The sequence below is a fragment of the Trichosurus vulpecula genome, chromosome 9 (genome assembly GCF_011100635.1).
Source record: "Trichosurus vulpecula isolate mTriVul1 chromosome 9, mTriVul1.pri, whole genome shotgun sequence".
NCBI classification, from domain to species: domain Eukaryota; kingdom Metazoa; phylum Chordata; class Mammalia; order Diprotodontia; family Phalangeridae; genus Trichosurus; species Trichosurus vulpecula.
This window is the reverse complement of record NC_050581.1, coordinates 121,840,816-121,862,193: the sequence shown is the minus strand read 5'-3', so window position 1 is coordinate 121,862,193 and position 21,378 is coordinate 121,840,816. Positions and strand designations below refer to the sequence as shown.

The following is a 21,378-nucleotide window of genomic DNA, read 5'->3' as shown; positions in this document are numbered from 1 at the left end:
CACAGGAAAATGCTTTTTCACAACTAATATGTGAGATCTAGAGTGCATGCATTATTATTTTCATTTTATAGAAGGGGACACAGAGGCTAAGCGATTTGGCCAGGATCGAACAGCCTCGGAGTCGGAGTTCGAATGACGCTTTCGCGGGGTGGGGGGTGGGGGGTGCTCCTTTCTGGCACCCTGTGGGGAAGCTAGGGATTTCAGCTCTCGCCCGTCCCCCATTCACGATTTCACCATCCGAGAGATGTGGGTGGAGTATTTTTAACCCAGAGTTAGCGCCCGCCCCTCCACTGCACAAAACTACAATTCCCTTGGGTCTGTGCGGTGAAGGGCGAGAAAGCGCTCTTACGTGTCAAAGGTCCGGAGAAAGGAGTGGAACCGGAAGGCCTGCTGGGAGAAGAGCCGAACTCCATTTCCCAGAAGCCTTCGGGCGCGCCATCTCCCTTCCTCTTCTCTCCCCTCCCCAACCCGCGCCTATCCGCGCGCGCGCGCGCGCGCGCGCCGGGAGTACGTAGCGTGGGTGACGCGTAATATGTGGGCCGCTCGGAGCCGCGGTCGCGCCGTGTGTGTGAGTGACTGAGGGAGTGAGGCACTGAGGAAAGAAGGGCGGGAGGGAGGGAGGGGAGACTGCTCGGCGGGGGTCGGGAGTGCTGCGGGAGACCCCGGGAAGGTAAAGCTGGCGGCTGGGGATTGCCGGGGGAGGGGATGGGGCGCGCGCCCGGGGCGGGCGGGAGAGGGAGGCAGGGAGCGCGCGCGGGGCGGCGGCGGCGGCGGCAGCGGGGGGGAGGGGCGACACCTGCACTGCCGGAGGGGAACCGGTGCCGGGGGCTCAGTGTCACTTGGGACTGGCCTTCCCTCCCCCCTTGTGGGGGCGGGGCCTCGGCACTCCCTCTCCCCCTCCCTCAGATCAACCTCCTTCCTTACCCTCTCGAGATCTCACCCCCCCAAAAAAAACTTCTTGGGGAGTAACCTCACCTTCTCCTAGTTACTCCTCCCCTCACCCCCTTTTCTCTCCATCTCCTCTTCTCCTTTTCCCCTGCCTTCGCTCCCTCTTTCCCATCTCCTTCGTGCCCCTGTCTTCTCTTCCTCTGTCCTCTTCCTCCTCCCCTCCCCCCGCCCCATCTTCCCTTCCCCTTATGGGGTGGAGTGGAGGGGCATTGTTTCTTCCCCCCCCTCCCTCGAAATCCGCCCTAGTGGGTACGTGATGTGGGCTGGGGGTTCCGTTTTCTCCCCTATCCTAGTTACACCCGCCTCCCACTCGGCTTCCTATCACCTAGGTTGGGACCGATTGTCTCTTCCCACGTTTTCCCCTCCCCTCCCCTCCATGACCCTGTCCCGCCTCACTCCTGGACTAGGATTGGGGGAGGAGACGGGGGAGGAGACGAGGGCGGAGCTTTACACTTACTTTTCTTCTCCTCCTCCCGGTGGGTTGCGAGTGCCTGGGAGGTGAGGTGTGTAGACTTTGGTAAACTGGTGCGGCAATTGAAACAAACGAAGCCGCAAACTAAATACTCCTCGGGTCCCGCAGGTTTCTAGGGCTCTGTCAAGCAGCGATCCCCAGCAATTTTCTTTTTCAAGGCAATTTTTCTTTCCCCCATGGTACTTTGAGAGGTCTTGATTTAAAATCTGCTGATAAAGTAGTAGTAAAAAAAATTTTGGGGGGGGGCGGGGGCGCGGTGATAGTTGTATTTTCTCAAATTTGACTCTGTATCAGTTTGCATCTCATTTTGTCAGATGGTTTGCATTTTCAGTGAGGCATTATTAATGAACGCCACTCGAAAGAATTTATATTAGTAACAGCTTCCTCTGTTTTAGTCTTTATTATATGAAAGTTGGAGGCATTTACTAGTTGTTTCAGCCTGTAATTTTGTTTTCCTATGGTGTATTGGATTTTAAAGTATTTTATTCCATGTTTATTTAAAAAGGATGTTAGAGTGAGTATTTTTCTTTGTATTTGTGCTGTCAAGACCTGGACATTATGTTTGGAAGTGAAATGCCTTCACTCCTCATTTTAGTTTGTAATGGGATTTTTGAATGCTAGAGGTAAGAGAGGCAAAGGATTTTTTATTTTGGCAAAGGTGTGGGGAAAAATAATGTTCTACAGTTTTGGGGTAGTTACTGGGTACAGTAACTTTCTCTTCCGTGTATTCCAGTTACTAAATTAAAAAATAATTTTATGGCAGGTATAATCATGTTAGTATCAGTTGTTTTGAATTTATAACTAATTTTTTCTGAGTTCACAGGCATTGTTTGTGAAATGAATGGGAATATCATGGATTTTTAAAGTTGGAGATTTATTTTGTGGGTTTTAGGTGATCTCATGCTTTCAGTGATTCTTGGACCCTACTTTGGTCTAAGTAAAACCACTTGTAAAATAAAGACCGATTGTAAATATATGATATTTTACTTATTCTTCAATCACCATTAGTTGGGTTTTATATGAGGAAAAAAACTACACAAATGTTCTAGGATGGTTGTTTTTACAGATAGTGGTTTCATCCTTCATGCTATATTAATAGCATTTTACTGAACAGTTGCTCCTTGGTAAGCCAGGTTTAAGGGGTAACATGTAAGTGATGTTTATGTTAACAAGGGTCAGGCTGAGTATTTAAAAAAAAACCAAAAACAACTAAAGAGCTGTCCAGGGCAGCTAGGTAGCCCAGAGGAAGGAGCACTGGGCCTGGAGTCAGGAAGATTTGAATTCAAATCCAGTCTCAGACACTTACTATCTGTGTGACCCTGAGCAAGTCGCTTAACCTGGTCTTGCCTCAGTTTCCTCATCTGTAAAGAGAACCTGAGAAGGAAATGGCAAATCAGTCCAGCATCTTTGCCAGAAAACCCCGAATGTGGTCTGAAGAGTTGTTTATGACTTAACAATAACTGAGGAGCATCCATCCCACAATTTCTGTCAGGCTGAAACATCAGGAGAAACCCTAACTTTGGTTGAATTAAACTGTGATACAATGTGTAAGTGAGGCTTAACTGAAGAGAAGAATCTTAACTTGACAGGCAATAAGTTCTGACCATGAGTTTAACCATTGAGTCATGCTGGGACAATCATTCTGGAATAACCATTTAAACTTTTTTTTTGTGGTTCTATTTTTCGTCTGTAAAATAGGTAGAACAGTTGCTGCCATCCTGCACTGCTTATCTCAATGGTAGTTGTGAGGTGAGCTTTGGGCTTCTTAGAGCGTAATTATGAGCTAGTATCCTCGTCCTGGGGTCCTAGATTTTGAGCTGGAAGAGACCTTAGAAGTCATCTAGTCCATTTTCATTTTCCAGTTGAGGAAATTGGGACCCAGTAGGATTAAGGGACCTGCCCAGGATCACACAGGTAGTAAATCCTAGGTTTGGGACTTGACCCCTGGTCCTTTGACTTCTTATGTGGTCTTGTTTAATAATACAACAGTGGTCAGTTTAGCTAGAAGATAACTAATAATAATAGCTAGCATTTATTTAAGGTTTGCAAAGCATTGGAAAATTTTGTCTCATTTTATTCTCAGAGCCACACTGGCTGCAGTTGTTATCTCCATTTTACTGATGAATAAACTGAAGCAGGCAGGTTAAGTTAGACTCTTGCCCAGGGTCATACAGCTAGTAAATGTTTGAAGCCAGTCAACTTCAGGCCTTCCAGACTCCAAGTACAGTGTTCTTTTTACCTCCTAGCTCCACTACATTTTTCATTATCCAGTTTTGTTTCATTCAGTTTTACATACCAGTACTCAGTTTCATTTCGGAGTCTTAAGTTCATGTTCACCTTTTTTTTTTTTTTGAAAAGCCTTTAAAGATGTGCTAACACAATATCATCATGTAATAAATGGTGGATGATTAGAAATGTCAGGAAGTTTGTTAACTTGAGGAAATTAGTTAATGAAATTTATACACCTGTTTTGGTAAATATGGTTTGCTTCTTGGGAATGGTTGCTTAATAGATCTGTGGTATGAAATGTGAGCATATCACAGTATAGGAAAATTTAATTCGATCTTTGTATATTAGTTGTTAGTCATTGTATTTTAAACTTTTTTTAAAAGACAAAATCAGAGACATCTGTTTGAAAGAGCTTTGATAAATCCAAGTTTTCTGCCAAGTGCTTATTGGTTAGTATAAAATTTTCATGTAAATGTTTAGAAAATATGACTTAAATATGTTTGTAACATAGATCTGTTTGTAAGTGATATGTTAGAAATCCTTTGTAAATAACAAGTTTATCAGGCTAGACATGTTTTTAATAACATATCTTCCCTTATAGGGGATTTACCAGGAGTGGAAGTAGTTACATATGAGCATTGTTTACTAGTCTGCTATCAAAATTTCACCCACTAAGTGGTTATTCCCAAAATTAAAATTATTGCTGAACATAGTTTAATTGAAAGTTCTAACGTGATTTTTGCAAGAATTTCTAGAGTGCTTTCAGGGATTTCCATGTATGAGGCCTTTCATAGCATTGCTATTTTCTAGAAAATTTATATTAACTGGATACCTAACTGTATGTGATAGCTATTTAAAACCATGTAGGGAAGCATCTTATGACATTAATTTTACCATTTACATACTTTACTATTTTGCCTATAGTCTGCTCCCATTTTGGCATTGAATCATGTTGAATGTGATGAAAATAGTTGCAGGAGGAGGAAGTGTTTTAGTATTGTTGTTTAAAAATGGATTGAATACACTTTTTTTTTAAACCAAATATAGTGTAGGGTTGATGAGTACATATGTTTGTGGGATCATATGCATGCTGGTAGATTTTTAGAAGGTTAGCTGTTGTGCTGCATGGTTAGTTTTCTATGCCTTTTGATGCAGGAATGATTGCTCTTGCTCAGAAAAGCTAGGATCCTTGTCATGAAGTTGGATTCAATAAGTATTTATTAAATACCTACAGTGTGCAAGGTAGTAATGTGCTAGGCATTGGGGAGACAAAGATGAAAAGAACAACCTCATTTCATGGAGCTTACATTGTATTGGAGAATACATTAGTTAACAGATATAAGATAATTTCAGGAGGGAGAGAACACTAACATCTAGGGGGATCAGGAAAGGCTTAACCTATAGGAGGTGGAAGGTGAATTGAGCTGTGAAGGAAGCTAGGAATTTTAAGAAGGAAGAGGTGAGAAAGGAAGGAGTGCATTCCAGGTATGGGGGAGAGAGTCTGGGTAAAGGAAGTCTCAGAGAAAATGGAATGCCAGGTTTGTCATCTGCCCAGGAGTCTGGGGCACAGAGGTCATGTTTTGAAACTTCAGTAGTTATTAAGGGATAGAAGTTTGTTTTGGGTGTGTCTTGATGCTCTGCTGATCAATTAATTGCATGATGCTTTTCTAATGTTGTAGCTTCCTTTTCAGTAGGCTGGATTTGTTATAGCTAATAGGAACAACGCTGATACAAGGTGCCTCTTAAGTTGGCAAATGCCAATACTGGCATTGGTATCCTTTGGGATCATTCAGTCTCTCTTCCTTATCTCACTACCAGATAAAATTTACAAGATGTAAAGACAGTGAAATAAGCCTAGTATATATACTCTGAAGAAAAGAAAGAGGTTTGCGAGAAAATAATTGAGTACTTATCAACAAGGAAGACTGTTTTTGTAATGTTTAAAACCTTCTGGAATTTAAATTTAGCAACTCTTCAGAAGTAGTCACCTCATATAAAAATTTTTAGTTTTGAAATTATTTTCCAGTGAAAAGAATTAAAGATATTACAGAAATTCTGCAGAAGGAATAATTCAAAAGTTCAGTTGAAAATTGTTTTTCTGGCAAGTAGTAATTCTACACCAGTCTCTGGTAAGGTTTGTAGAACTAGTATCAAGAGATAGCCTGGTTTTTCATTTTAACATTTGTTACCAGCTTGTTTCTTTGGCCATAACTCACTATGCTGTTCAATTGTATTTTCTTTGGCCTATGAATAGCTAGATGTTTGACAAGAAACACACACACACACATATACACACAACCAATCAATGCTATTCTTGCATTTATTTGTCCTGTCATTTTAGCCATCCCTCCTTTTCTTCTTTCCCTGGGAAGAAAATAAGACTCTTACTTAAGACTTTCAAGATTTCAGTTTGTCATATTTTCCCCTTACTTTTCTGAATGCCTTATCCTGTTTTCTGACTCCCAGGTGCTTACCTTCATTGAAGATGTCTTCTGAATGAATGAGAACTGTTTGGAAGTTACTCCGTAGTGTTGTGCTGCTTTTGGTCTTTTCTTTCTTATTGTGAATTACTTTCTGCAGAAGATCTTCCAGCTTGAGGGAGATTTTGGTGGATTGTCTGTTTTCATATTTTCACTTTGTCCAAACTTTTTTCCCTTTGTCCAGTCTATTTATGCTTTTTCCTGGTAATTTGAGTGACTTGTCAATTGCAGTAGGGGAGCGTTGCCACTTAACTGATAGCTGTATTGGCTGTCTCTGCAGCTGTGTCTTGACCACCAGACTATAGGGTACTTGACTAAACTGTCTTTAGAACTTTGACTTGCATCTAATATTCTTAAACATTTTTTGAGGTGAGGGAGAGAGAGAGAGAGAGAGAGAGAGGGAGAGGGTGTGTGTGTGTGTGTGTGTTGAGAGTACTTTCTAACTAGAGACTATTAAAATGAAGCATTTCTCCCAAATGGACTTGAAGTCCATCTTCCAGCTGTGACACTAGCTGTTTGATCTTAGGTTAATCTGTAAGTTTAAATTTCCTTCTCTGTAAAATGAATAAATGAGTGAAATATTTATTCATCATTATATGCAGAACTCTGGGAATATAAATAGAAAATTAAGACTGTTTCTGTTCTCGGGGATAATACTTGTGTCATCTACCTTATAGGATTGTAGTGAGGATTAAATAAGACATGCAAGCAAAGCAGTTATTAATCTTTTATTTAAAACTAGTTTTGGGAATTTTTTTTTTAGCTTTCTAATTAGAAACCTTATCACTTTTTGTGATCACTTTTTTTCAAATAACTTGCTTCTTAGGATTTCATGAATGATTCCCTCTCTGTGGGTACCTCTGTTACTTGGACTCTCACTTAGGCTGAAAATAATCTTTCACTTGTGAGATTGGCTCAAACCCTTCTTCATTGCTTCATCAGTAACTATTCTAGATGGGAACATTATAATGTGATTGTTGCTTTCCTGAATGCCATTGTTATGAGTCTAGTAATCTTGTCTGCATTTATTTTTTATTGTATTTTTTATTAGTTTCTGTTTCTCATTGCCTTATTTGCTAGACCAGTTCTAAGTCTGGTAGTGATGTTAATATATTGTTTACACCACGATACTGCAAGTTGACATTAGGTTATGAGTTATCTACACCAGATTGAACCAAAAAAAATTTTAGCTCTGATCAAGGAATAATTTTGTTACACGTTTAGCTGTTAATTCTTCATTTTGTGAAAGGTTACTTTTAAGGACTGAGTTCAATGAATATAGATAAATTTTTCTTGTTTGCTATCAAAATATTAAGGAAAATTTTACAGTGAATATTAATTACTGTATTTGATTCTAGCAATAGTACTTTTTGAGTGAAAAGCAAATAAAACTTCATTTCTTCCAAATAATTCAAGTATTTGACATGTACAGTCATTAATCTTTATAGTATATAAATTAAATAGTTGGACAGTTATTCTACAGATAATCTTGCATCTAGGTACCAGTTCTCTTAAGTGTTTTATCTGTGTTTTTAAAGATAAGTATTGTTTAAGACTAGAATCTGAACTTTTCACTTCCAGTATAACCTTTTTTTCATTACATTATACTTTTTTTTTAAATAGCATGGTAGTTTCAAGAAGCTGAAAAGATTTTTTTTGGACAGGTATATATATATATATATATATATATATGTGTGTGTGTGTGTGTGTGTGTGTGTGTGAATAAAAGGATAGAAATCACCTCACTTTATGGTTAGAGAATCTGTACACATATTGCTATGATTCAGTGAATTTTCAGATTGTTGGGTGCAGGTCAGATGTGTGATTTGTTTAAGCTTAATTAGAGAGTTAGCTAGCAGTCAGAAATAGAACCCAGGTTTTCTCATGCTTAGTATTGTTCAATTGTGTGTGACTCCTGGTGACTTCTGTGGATCACAATGTCCATGGTTGTTCTTGGCAAAGATAGTGAAGTGCTTTCTCATTTCTTTCTCCATTGGATTAAGGCAAACAGAAGTTAAATGACTTGCCCAGGGATGTCACAGCTAGTAAATGTCAGAGGCCAGATTTGAACTCAGGTCTTCTTGACTCCAGGCCTGCTCTATCCATTGTACCACTAGAAGAATCGTAACACGTTAGGCAATATTTACTTAGATTCTCCCCCGTCATTAACTTCAGTCAAGAAATAGTAAAATGTAGGTTAGTGTGTGGACAAAATCACCTGATGATACTCATTTTTGGTATACCAAGTTGTATTTGATTACTTATTTGTATTCCATTCTTTTAACACTAGTCAAAGTATTTTGGGGGATCAGTGGTGTAATCAACTTTTATTTTCTTCTTCTCAAATCCACTATCGTGTTCAACATCCATCTCCCTTTACTCAACCCCATCGTGGACATCCTTGGAAGAGAATAAAAAATAGACAATTGTCATAGAATGTCTACTTATTTTGTTTTGGTATCTGAAGTACCTGTACTTCACTTTGCTTTGTGTGGTAGGTTCTCAAACATTTTTGATCTTTGAATTGCTTAGTCAAGGCAAAAACAACAGTAATAACAAAACCTCCTATCTAACCCACTGGTACTGTCCTGTGCCAGGCCTGGGCCTTTTCTCCCTTTTATACTTTTGCTCATAGGTTAATGTTGTCCAGATAGAGACTTTTCGGTGGTGACTTTAAGCAGTGTTTCCACATCTGTGTTCTCTGTTTTGGGGAAGGACTGAATACGTGACTGTCATTCACTTTTACCTCCTACTTTTGGAATCTGGCCAGTTTTGTGTCAGGCTTTTTTTTTTTTAACTTTTGTAGGTCCATAATGACATCTGAGCCATCAGTGTGAAGAGAAATAGGGAGAAAGAACAAAGGTCTTGTTAGAGGTTTGCTTTCCTGTGGTCTCAGATATGTAAGGCAAAAGGATTCAGAGGGTTCTTAGATATTTAACTGATCTTAACTACTGCTGCAACACATCAGTGATACCTTTTTGTTGAAAATCAGTAGATGTGTTTCTTATCAGTAATAATATTTTTCTCAAAAGCCTCATGTAATCAAAACTTTGGACTGCTTTTCGCATTTTAAAAAATCATAGAATATTAGAACTGGAAAGAACTTTAGCAATCAACTAGTCTAGTCCTCTTATTTCAGGGTGAGAAAACTGAGGCTCAGAGGAACGAACTCTTTCTCAGGTTGTAAAGCTAGTTAATGGCAGAACAGGGGTCTCCAATCTAATAATTTTTCCACTATGCCATAAATGGAGTTAGCTAAATTGGCCAAAGTATTGGTTAGATCAGTGGGAATCCTAACAAACAACTTTTCTACTCCTTCATCCTTTATTTTGGAGAAATGTTCATGTACTTTTTTTGGTCTATGCTCATTAATTATGTTCCTGCTTCCATAGGCCAAGCCATGACTTCAGGATCAGTGCACGTGGACTCCAAAGCTGAGCTCACTACCTTATTAGAGCAGTGGGAGAAGGAACATGGCAGCGGGCAAGACATGGTCCCTATCCTCACCAGGTAAGTCCATTTAGTGTTCTTCTTTACTAAGTTGACTCAAAAGTTTTGGTATTAGACTTAGTTTAAGAATGTTTTAAAATTTTGACTATTGATAATTGAAATACATTTTAAGTAGTGTTACATGTTAATTATATAGATAGCAGTTTTTTTAAAATATATACCCCATTTTCATTTAAATGATTTCAAGCCATTCTTTGCAGAGAGATTGAAAAGTAGAGGTCAAGCCAGAGAAACTTGTCAGCTGAATGTTCCCAGAATGGAGTCATTGGAGTATAGGGAAATAAGGCTGTTCTTGGTGGCAAAGCAATAAAGGGGAGACTCATTGTTTAAACGTTGAAGAAACAATATGTAAGGGATAAAGAGGAAGGTAATCCTAAATAATAGTTTAATAATGAATGTGGTGGGCAGAATTGCCTCCCTCCCCTGCTTTATTGTTTACAAAGTACTTTCCTTTCAACTTCCCTGTGATAGACATCAGTTGCAAAGGAGAATGGAGAGCTGTTTGGTGTAGGATATTTCAGGGGTAGCAAAAGGAATGATATATCTCAAGAGAATATTGTAGGAGTGATGAGTAGATTACAGATTTTAGCTGTGAATGAATGGAAATTCAGAAGTAGGCGTAATGTGTAGACCATTAATGCAGTTAGCTGATTGGCGTGTGTTTTGAGCACCTACTATGTGTTCAGCTCTGTGCTGTGTGATGTATACAAAAGAAGTGAAAGCTAAATGTTTCCCTCAGGGAGTTGACAACATATTTGGCAATACAAGATTATAACAGTCGAAGAATAAGACAATAGATAATCAAGTGTTAAAATTATGTTACTGATTATAAGTACTACTGCAGTTAAGAAGGAGAACTTAATTAGGCCTCATTTTTGATGTTTGAAAAATGAGAGGATTGAATTATATCTTTAAGATCTTTCCCAACTCTAAAATTCTGTGGCTGGGGGAATCTGGAAGCAATATAGTATTAAAATGGTCCATATTTATTTAGTGCTTAGTGTTTATGAAATAAATTTTTCCCAGCAGCCTTGGTGAGGTAGGTTGGGTATGTCTTATGTCTATCTTCAGGTGAGGATATTGGCTCATAGAGGGGAAGTAATTGCACAAACTAGTAATTGTCAGTAAGTCTTCTGACTTAAGTCTAGGGCTTTTTTCATTATACCACCCTGATTTTCTAGTAGTCAGGGAAGGCTTTGTGGAAGAGGGTCTTGAGATGTGGCTTGAATAGGCTTGAGGTCAGGGAGAAGGGGGTATGCCATGTCAGAGGAAATAAAGACAATGTCATTGAGGTGAGAATGAGCATGGGTTTGTTTATGGGGTAACTAGAGATTGACTGAGCTATAGCAAAAATTATATTGCAGAGTAGTAGGAAATAAATCAGTAGAGTTGGATATTTTTAAAGGAGGACCTTGAAAGCCAAGCAGAGGACTTTGGAAATGGTGTAGTAGAGAGCCTTTGGAGGATTTTGAGCTTGTTATGATTAAAGATAGTGTTTAAATAGGGTTAGTGTGGCAACAGTATAGTAAGATTGATATAACAGGCTGAGCTTAAAGTAAGGGAAACTTGCCAGGAACTACTGTAGTAATCTAGGTATGGTGCCAGGGGGACAAGATACTCAGGAATAATAATGCTGCTGAGATAGGAACTTACCGTTTATTTTCACAGCCATTTACAACTCTTCTACTTTTCTCCATATTTGTACATTTTGTTTGCTTTTCTGTTACATTTTTCGAAACAGAAGAAATTTCTTTTTCTGCAACATAGTTTGGTATCCATTTATCTGTAGCTAATCTAAATGGTAAGCTAATCTAAAGTGGCAAGAAGACCAAGTAAAACCAGAGGAAGACACTCTACTAGCTAAAACTCTGCAACATATATGGATCAAGCTATCTAATGAGTAGTATACTAGAGTACATTGAAATGAGATTACACAGTAACATTGGGTTTTGTTTTTTTTTTTTTTGAGATGACCTGTCATTTCATTGGTATAGGGAACTTCCAATGAGCAGACTCTCTCCCCCAAAGGAAATAAACATCTGCTTTGCAACACATAGTTTGAGAGGTATGGTATATAGTGCTGGCCTTAGAGTCAGGAAGACCTAGTTATAAATAGCTAACATTTATACAGCACTTTAAGGTTTGCAAAATACTTTACATGTTTTATCTTCTTTGATCGTCCCAACAGTCCTGGGAATAGGGGCTATTTTTAAAATCCTCATTTTATAGATGAGGAGACAAGGTTGACAGAGGTTGTTGAATGACTTGCCCATGGTCACACAGCTACTAACTGCCTTAAGACAGGATTTGAATTCAGGTTTTCTTGACTCTAGCTTCACTATTCTGTATACAATGCCATGCCACTTCTTATGATTTAGGTATAAATTACATCTTTAACACATGCTATCTGTGTGACCCAGGGTAAGTCACCTATTCTCTCAGGGCCTTAGACAACATTGAGTTAGGTTGTTTCCACTCTTTGTTTGCCACGCTAGCAGTTATGGAGACCAGGGGAACTTCTCAGAGATCTTGCTGTTTGTTTAACTTTTTAGAGATTATAGTACTCATCTGGGTCAAATTATTCTGGACAGTTTTCTCTGTCAGTTTTTTGTTAACAGTGGATAAAGGAATACAGAATAACTCTTGGAGAGTGAAGTTTTTGTAGTGTAACAGAATAGGGGAGCATTTGTAATCTCTAAGATGCAAAATGTTCTCTCTTTTAACATACAGGGAGCTGGGTCTTAGAGGGTGGAATGGAAGTAGGGTGATGGTGTCTGATTGGTCACTAAATTCTGAACTTTTTGTAGACAGTAATCATTTGTTTTGCAGTAGGAAGTGAGGTAATCCTCATTTGTTGGCCATTCTCTTTGCACTTTTATTCGAAGTCCTAGTGACAAGTGCTGGACAACTTTTTGGGGGCACATTTATATCTGTTTCCTGTTTGACATATTCTTCACTAAAGTGAGTTAGTTTCCTAAGTCAGGGTGTTGCTGCTAAGGCATAGTGATTAACAAAAAATACTTCTTGGTGCTTGGTAGTCATGGGGAATTAGAGCTCTATGGTTTACTGTAACCTTTTATACGGATTGTCTGTTAAGTGCCAAGAGATGCCCTCCATAAATTTTGTCATAGAATTATAGAATATCAGAGCTGGAAGGAACCTTAAAACTTAACTGTTCTCTTGGTGCCCTGCAGTCCCTCCAATCTTTAATTTCACTGGTTGTGCTCTTTTTCCCTTCCGCAGCTTAACCGTTTGGTGAATTGGTTCAGCTCTACATTATGTTATGTTCTACTCTTGAGTCCTTTGTACCCTTATTCTATCTCTGATCATGTCCTGCCAAGGCCCGATCTTGTATAACTCCCACCATCTGTAGTCTCCTCTCCTATTTATGTGCGGCTGAACAGAGCTAGAGAAAATCATGAAACTGTGCTGACCGAGTCTCCTGTAGATGTATGTTACATATTTTCAATTGGTCCTTCACTACAAAAAGGCAGTCCTTTTACGCTTACCTAATCAATTCACAATCCCACTTACCACAGCAGCTTTATCAAACCTTTTCATTACTCCTCAAACCTTTCTCACTTTCTCGGCTGAGAACCTTGCTTAATATTTCATTGAAAAAATCGAGGCCATTGACTGAGAGCTCCCTTTTCTCCCCTTCTGTTGACTTCACATGTGCTTTTCCCCCACTACACTCCTGTCTCACATGAAGAGGCGGTCCTCCTCACTAAGGCAAACCTCTGTGTGCCCACACAATCTCATTACATCCTCTTTCCTCCAGTAGATTGTCCCCTCTCTCAGCCCTACTCTCTCACTAATGCTCAGCCTCTATCTATGACCACTTCTGTACATGCCCACTTCTTCCCTTTCCTCAAAACCCCACCTTTTGAACCATCCATTCTCAGAAGCTGTAATTCTCCCTTTCTCCTTCCTTTTGTGACTAAACTCCTTGAGAAGGCCATTGGCAATCAGTGCTTCCATTTCTTTTTCTTTCACTGTCTTCTTAACTCTTTGCAGTTTGACTTTCAGCCTCATCTTCCAGCTGAAACTCTTCTCTCCAAAGTTACCAATAACCTCTCAATTGCCAGATCTAACGGACTTTCCTCAGTCCTCATCCTTCTTCCCCTGTCTGTGGCCTTCTGCACTGTCGATTGCTGCCTTCTCCTTGACAGTTCTCTCCTTCTTTCTAGTTGTTCATGCCGCTGCTCTCTTCTTGTTCTCCTACCTCTCTGACAGCTCCTTCTTAGTCTCCTTTTCTGAGTCTCCAGGTCCCACCTGTTAACCGTGGGTATCCTCTGAGGCTCTGTCGTAAACCCTCTTCTCTTTTTACACTATAATATTTTTCTTAGTGCTCTCTTCAGCTCCGATGGTTGTAATTATCATCTTTGTGCAAATGATTCTCAGATTTTTTTATTTAGCCCTTACCTCTCTTCTGACCTCCCGAGTTAACAATTCCAACTGCCTATTAGACTTCTTGCACAGCACACACGCATATACAGGCTATTGCAGTAACCTGGTTAACCTGTCTGCCTCAGGTCTCTTTCTACTCCATTCCATCCTCCACTTAGGTGCCAGAGTGAGCTTCCTAAAGTGCAGGTCTAACCATGTCATTCCTCTACTCAGTAAACTCTAGATGCTCCCTATTGCCTCTAGGACCAAATATAAAATCCCGTGTTTAGCTTTTAAAGCCCTTCACAACTTGGCCCCTACTCCATGATCCAGTGACACCAGTATTTTTGCTGTTCCTTAGACATTCCATTTCCTGACCCTATCTATGCCTTTCCTTCTTTACTTATGCTTCTTGGATCCCCTGGTTTCCTTCATAGCGCAGCAAAAAAATCTGCTTTCTACCAGAGGCCTTTCTGCCTCCCACTTGTCTCTCCACTCTGCTGGGGTCTTCCCTCTGTGATTACCCCTGCATCTTGCTCTGTATATACTTTGCTTATATGTAGCTTTTGCATAATGTTTTTTGCATCATAGTATGAGCTCCTCAAGGACAGAAGTGGTTTTCGCCTTTGTATCTCCAGTGCCTAGCACAGAGGAAATACTTAGATGCTTGTTCACTGACTGACATTGCTCAGGTAGTGCTAGAGTTGGGACTTGACCAGTTTCCCTCCTCAAGGACTGGTGACCAAAGCATCATATGTCTAGTGTTGGAAGAAGGGGCCTCAGAAATCATCTCAGACAGTTGTTTTGTTTTCTAGATGAGGAAACAGATTCAGAGAGGTGAAGGGACCTGGCCAAAGTTGCACAGGAAGTAATCAATAAAAGCAGATGTTTTGATTCCAGAGCCTGTCTTTCATTGCTCTTTCTACTCTACCAGGTTGCCCCCTGCTTTCTCCTACTTCTTGCTGCCTCATCATTATTAGTAAAATCCTGAAACTTTCTCTCCTCCCCCACCTTGTATTTAAAAAAGATAAATTCAATTACATTTTCCTTTGTTTATTTTTATATCTAGTAAGCCTAAAATTAGCACAATGTTTTTTTAAAAAAAACTTTTAAAATTATTCTCCTAGTGAAAAATGTAAGCGCTATTAATAATAACAATTAGCATTTATATAATAATTTAGGGTTTGCCAAGTGCTTTAAGGTACAGCCTGAGACACTGTTAGTGTGACCCTGGGCAGGTCAGTTGTCTCAATTCTTCATCTGAGGATGAAGAGAAAATCCCAAATGAGATCACAAAGAGCCAGACATGATTAAAATGACTCAGTAACAGTTATATGTTGTAATAGCTAATGCGTATAATAATAGCTAATGCTTTAAGGTTTGCACTTTCCATATGTTATTTCATTTGATCTTCACAGAAATTTTGTAAAGTGGATGTCACTATTGTTATCTCCATTTTATGGATCAGGAAAGTGAGGCTGAGGGAAATTAAGGGACTTATCCTGGTTCACACAGCCAGTAAGTGGGGGAGGCTGATTTTTGATTTCAGGTCCTCTTAACTCCCAAGTCAAATCCACATTTCCACTTCACCACAGAATGTAATGGTAGAATCAGTTCTTCAAAAGAGATTTTTGTGGCCCTCTTGTCATATTGTGTGGTTAATATGCAGTAGTAGATATAACTACTTTTTTACTTGAGTTATCATTTCTTAGAATTAGAAATATCTGGGTTTTCCAGAGGGATTTATGGAGCCTCCAGGAGTGAAATGCGTAATTTGTTTATTTTTTCTTCCTCAATTACCTACTCCATGTAACAAGGAAATTGGCAGTACCTGAACAGGCAGCTTTGGACTTGGTAGTCAGGAAGACCTGAGTTCAAATCCTGCCTAGGATTCTTAATAGCTGTGTGGTCCAGGGGAAGTCACTTCACCTCTCTGTGTTAGCTAGTTTTATGCAAAATGGAAATAATATAGAAACTACCTCCAGGGGATTTTGAGGATAAAGTGAGATAATATTTGTAAAGTGCTTCACAAACCTTAAAGTATTATATAAATGCTAGTTATTATTATATGAATATGTGTATCATATAATTAATTTCCTTTTGGTTCTTTCAAATTTCTATATTTGCAGAAAAGTGAACTTTTTTCAAAGTGGATGTGGCAAAAGTCACAAGTGTCTAGGCTTGATGGGGAAATAGTTTGTGCAGAGCTACCCACAATTTTTTTTGCAATAGCACTTACCTATTTGTTTCATAAAATAGGCAGTATAGTTTCTGTGAAGGAAAATATCTGTAACTATTAGGAATTTAACAGAAGTTGTGTGGATTGGCTAAACAGAGAAGGTTGGGTAGTGATCACTGGAAAAGATCACTTTTGGGTAATTCACTGGGAATTGAGATTTGAGGCTCATGTAGTATACAGAGTATAGTCTGACCACCATGTTGTTTTGTTCCTTACTGACTCCCTTCGTTATCAGGAGAATTTGGTAACATCCTCTTGGACCTTAATTTGAAGAGAATATGCTAACAGAAGTAGGATAATGGGTAAAAAATAGTTTCCTTGCACCAAGCTGTCTGAATTCCTCTTTAGTTGTGGGCCCAGTCCAGTTAGTGTGGCAATTATTCTGGAGTCCTGGTCAGCAGACACTTGATGGTTAAGGGTGGTGATCCTAAAGAGACACTCTGGTGAGGTTTAGAATTTCAAGCATTGCTTTACTAATCTTCAGCTTAATTTTTTTGGTAAGTTTGGAGTTCTTTTGCCACAGAAAAAATGTGATTGTTCTTAATTTCTGGTTGCAGTTTTAGACCTTGACTTGTGATTATTCTTTCCCATTTGTTCCAGCCTTTTGCTGACTCTTGAGTTTCCCCCTTAGTTTCCTTTTCTTGCAGAAAGGATTATTTGTGTGTGCTTCTCTTGCTTCACTGTTGTATTCAAGTGCTTTGGACAAAAAACCTGCTCACGAGTTTGCTTCAGTGCTATCCTGCTTGTGTTTGAAACGAAGGGACAAATCTTGTTGGTATCCCACTATTCTGGTAGGCTACTGTTTCATGAAAGGTATTCACATGTATTGTCAGGAAATTTCCCCTTTTCATATCAGTGGCTTTCTTTCTGCACATGTGATTTCATTCAGTCAGCAAGTTTGCTAAGTTCTTGCCGTGTTTCAGGCACTGTGCTTGGCTCCAGGGATACAAATAATAGGAATGAAACAATCACTATTCTGAAGGAGCTTATGCTCTAATTGTTTGAATGTCTGTCATAGGTGAAGTTGAATTTTTGGTAAAATTGTCAGTTTATGACTAGAATGTTTCTCTCCTTTTGTATTAGGATGTCAGAGTTGATTGAGAAAGAAACTGAAGAATATCGTAAAGGAGATCCAGATCCATTTGATGATAGACATCCTGGTAAGATCTCTGTTTACTGATTCTTGTGTCAGATCTTTGTAAAATAAGAAAGCTGCCAATGGAAATAAATGTTTTATATTATTAGACTGACTTTTTCCTGTTACTTCAATTAGTTCAGATCACGTTTACATGTTACCCAGTTTGTTTCTGAGGAAAATGGGAGTACCTTTAGACTTTTGAAAAGTTTCTAGAAATCTTGAAACCATGGTAAAAATGAAGGGACAGGAAAAATAGGAAATTCTGGGGGAAACTGAAGCATATGCAATGCTTTGAGGATAGGATACCCTTTACAGATCAAAAGTCACTTTGTTTTGAAATCTGAAGTGTGGATTATGTTTAACTTTGTTGGCTCATAAAAGGATCACATTTGATGTATTTAGAAAGATGAATGCCTGAAAAATTTAAGAACTTGTTTTTTTCTTTTTTGGAAAACCAAAAAATCATGGGAGTGGATCTTTTTTCACATTCTTCATTTCTTCCTCCTTAAACCATTACATTTTTTAGATAATGACATACCTATTTTACAAATTGTGTAACTTTGGCAACAAAGCAGCCATTTATTCTATAACCACAATAATTATAAACATTAAGTGCCTGCTGAATGCTAGACCTAGGGTTGATACAAAGTTTAGATAAGATGTGATACCTATTGTCGTGGCACTTGTAGTCTCATAGAGAGTATAAGATGTAGCTGTAATTATGCACTGTATTGTTACAGAGAAAGTCTGGCAGCATCCTTGGGATGTAGTGCAAAGACTGCTGGCCATGGAATCCAAGGAGCAGGGCTGAAACATGGGCCTGACCCTTCACAAGCCACTCTAGCCTCTGCAACCCCCACTGGACAGCAGTGAGAAGGCTAAACTGGGTGATCTGTGATCAGGTCCTTATAGCTCAAAATTCTAGACATTTAGAGGCTTGTAAAAGAGTGTTAAATAACTTGCCCTAAGTTGTGGAGTTGGTGCTGGAGCCTAAAATAGTGTGCGTATCTCCTGCCTCTTTAGGTTGTAGTGCTCTTTCTGCTAGATTGTACTGTTTATAGTAATTTTGGTTATTTACTTTGGGCTAATTATAATGGAAGGAAATGAGCAGCTAGGTGGCGCACTGGAGAGAGTGCTGGCCTGGAGTCAGGAAGACTCATCATCTTTCTGAGTTCAGATCTGGCCTCAGACACTTACAAGCTGTGTGACCCTGGGCAAATCACTTAACCCTGTTTGCCTTAGTTTCTTCATATTTAAAATGAGCTGGAGAAGGAAATGACAAACCACTCTAGTCAAGAAAACCCCAAATGGGGGTCACAAACTCTTGGTTGGTTGGACACAACTGAAATGACTTAACAACAAATTATAATGGAACCTCAAAATAACACAACCTGCTTTAGTTTATGATTTGGTATAATTTAGTGGGATGCATATACTAGTCTTTGACAAATAAGCTTAAGATCTCATAAGATCTTGTTACAGCCTCTTGTAATTTGTTTTTATCAAAATATAAACTATATTTTCAGCAGGATATAAATGAAAGCAGCACGTTTTCCTGGAAAATATGTATTTGATTTATCTTGTTCCAAATTACTTGTCCTGCCATATATATCTTTTTCTTATCAGTCTTCATAAATAACTTTATCTAAAGATCCCTTCATTTTCTTTTTATACATTTGCTCTTCTGAAACCTTTTCCCTAAATTTTTTCTTCCTTATCCCTTTTACATTTATTTTATTTTTAAAAAATTGTATTGAAGCCTTTTTTTCTTTCTTTAAATAGCTAACTCCCCAAAGATACTTCTTCACAATAGAGCCCTCTCATGTCATATGTATAACTAATCAACGCGTTGGCCATGTTTGACAACGTATGCTTTACACTCTAAATAAAGTCTGTCACTTCTCTGACAGACAGTAAAGTGTGCCTTAGATTTCCAAAGTCGAGATTGATTTGAGTTCTGGTACCTATCAATGTTGCTTTCCTTTGTGATGTGATTACATGGATTGTTCCCTTGGTTTTCCTTATTTTGTTTTGCATAGTTCGTACAGTAGTAATAGCTAACACTTATATAGTGTGTAAGTTTGCAGAGCACTTTAAAAATACTATCTCATCTTCGCAGCAATGCTGGGAGGTAGGTGCTATTATCATCCCCATTTTACAGGAAACTGAGTTAGACAAAAGTGGAGTGACTTGCCACATAGCTAGGTCACATGGCTAATAAGTGTTTGAGGCAGGATTTGAACATAGGTGCTTTGAACTTCAGGACAAGCACTCTATCCACTATGCTACCTATTTGCCTACCCTTATCAAGTCATGTCAGATTTTACTGGCTTTCATATTTGTTATTTCTCCCAGCATAGTAAGTCTCTGTTATGTTAATATTCCATAACTTGCTCACCTATTCTCTAGTGAAGGACACACACTTTGTTTTTAATTTTGTGCCATCACAAAAAAAGAGGCTGTAAATATTTTTGTGCATAAATGACCTTTCCCTTTTCCTTTGACTTCCTTGGGGTACTTGCCAAGTCGTGGTAGCATTGGTCAAAGAATAGATAGGATTTAGTGATCTTTCTACTAGTAATTCTAGATTGCTTCCTGGAACAAAGACATTGTGATTTTATGTTCTCAATGGCACAGATCCTGAAGTTCTGTCAGGTACAGAGAACTTCATTGCTGTTTTAGAAGCAGCTCGGTGGTGCAGTGTTAGACAGAGTGCTGGACCTGGACTCAGGAAGACCTGAGTTCAAATCTGGCCTTAGAGAGTTACTAAATGTGCGACACGGGTCAAGTCACTTAACCTCTGTCTTGGTTTCTTCATCTATAAAATGGGAATAAAAATAGTCCCTACCTCTCAGAGTTGTTGAGAGGATGAAATGAGATAGTATTTGTAAAATGCTTTGTAAACCTTAAAGTGTTATATCATGCTGGCTGTTGTCATCATTGTTGCTGGTGGTGTTTTTTCTTCCATTGCTAGTTGTCAGAACTATTGGCTATTCCTCTTTATTATTAATTTTGCTAAAGATATCATATTTAGGAGAAATGTAAGTGCTGAACATAAGTCCTATAACCGGAATTCTAATTGAATGAACTCAACAGACATTTTTAAAATGTCTGCCGCGTGCAAGGCAATGTCCTAGGCTCTGGAGATACAAAGACAAGCAGCTCACACAGCATCATAATCTTAAAACTAGAAGGGACCTTAGAGGTTATTTACTCCAGTTTATCTCATTTTATTTTTAAAAAATATATGTTTTTTCTAATCACATGTAAAAACTTTTTAATATTCATTTAAAAAATTTTTGAGTTGCAAATTCACTCCTTACTCTTTTCATTGAGAAGGCAAGCAATTTGATATAGGTTAGACATGTGTAGTCATCCAAAGCATATTTCCATATTAGTTATCTTATGAAAGAAGAAAACAGACCCAGAAAAACCCCAAGAAAAGCAAAGTTTTAAAAAAGATTTCTTTGGAGGCAGCTAGGTGGTGCAGTGAGTAGAGTACTGGCCCTGGAGTCAGGAGGACCTGAGTTCAAATCCAGCCTCAGACACTTGACACACTTACTAGCTGTGTGACCTTGGGCAAGTCACTTAACCCCAATTGCCCTGCCAAAAAAAACAAACAAACCCAAAAAAGATTTCTTTGATCTTTATTCAGACCCCCATCAGTTCTTTCTCTGGAGGTGGATAGCATTTTTCATCCCAAGCTCTTTGGAATTGTCTTGGATCATTGTATTGCTGAGAATAGCTAAGTCATTCACAGTTGATCATCATATAATATTGCTGTTACAGTGTACATTTCCTCTAGCTTTGCTCACTTCGCTTTGCATCATGTAAATCTTTCCATGACTTTCTGAAAGCATCCTGCTTCCCATTTCTTATAGCACAATAGTATTCTATCACAATCATGTAACGTAGCTTGTTCATCTGTTCCCCAGTTGATGGGCATCCTCTCTATTTCTAGTTCTTTACCACC

General features: G+C 38.8%; 1 protein-coding gene across 4 annotated transcripts in view; it reads left to right on the top strand.

The window, feature by feature from the left end:
* The first annotated feature begins 524 nt into the window (after positions 1-524).
* Positions 525-21,378, top strand: part of DCAF1 (DDB1 and CUL4 associated factor 1) — a 78,205-nt gene continuing 57,351 nt past the window's right edge. For 3 of the 4 annotated variants that reach the window (XM_036738026.1, XM_036738025.1, XM_036738023.1), the window contains exons 1-3: positions 619-670; positions 9,522-9,639; positions 17,351-17,427. In XM_036738026.1, the coding sequence (XP_036593921.1) occupies positions 9,530-9,639; positions 17,351-17,427 (187 nt within the window). In that variant the 5' untranslated portion in view covers positions 619-670; positions 9,522-9,529. Of the gene's footprint in view, positions 569-618; positions 671-9,521; positions 9,640-17,350; positions 17,428-21,378 lie in introns of those variants that run through there. The other variant, XM_036738024.1, reaches the window with a different exon arrangement.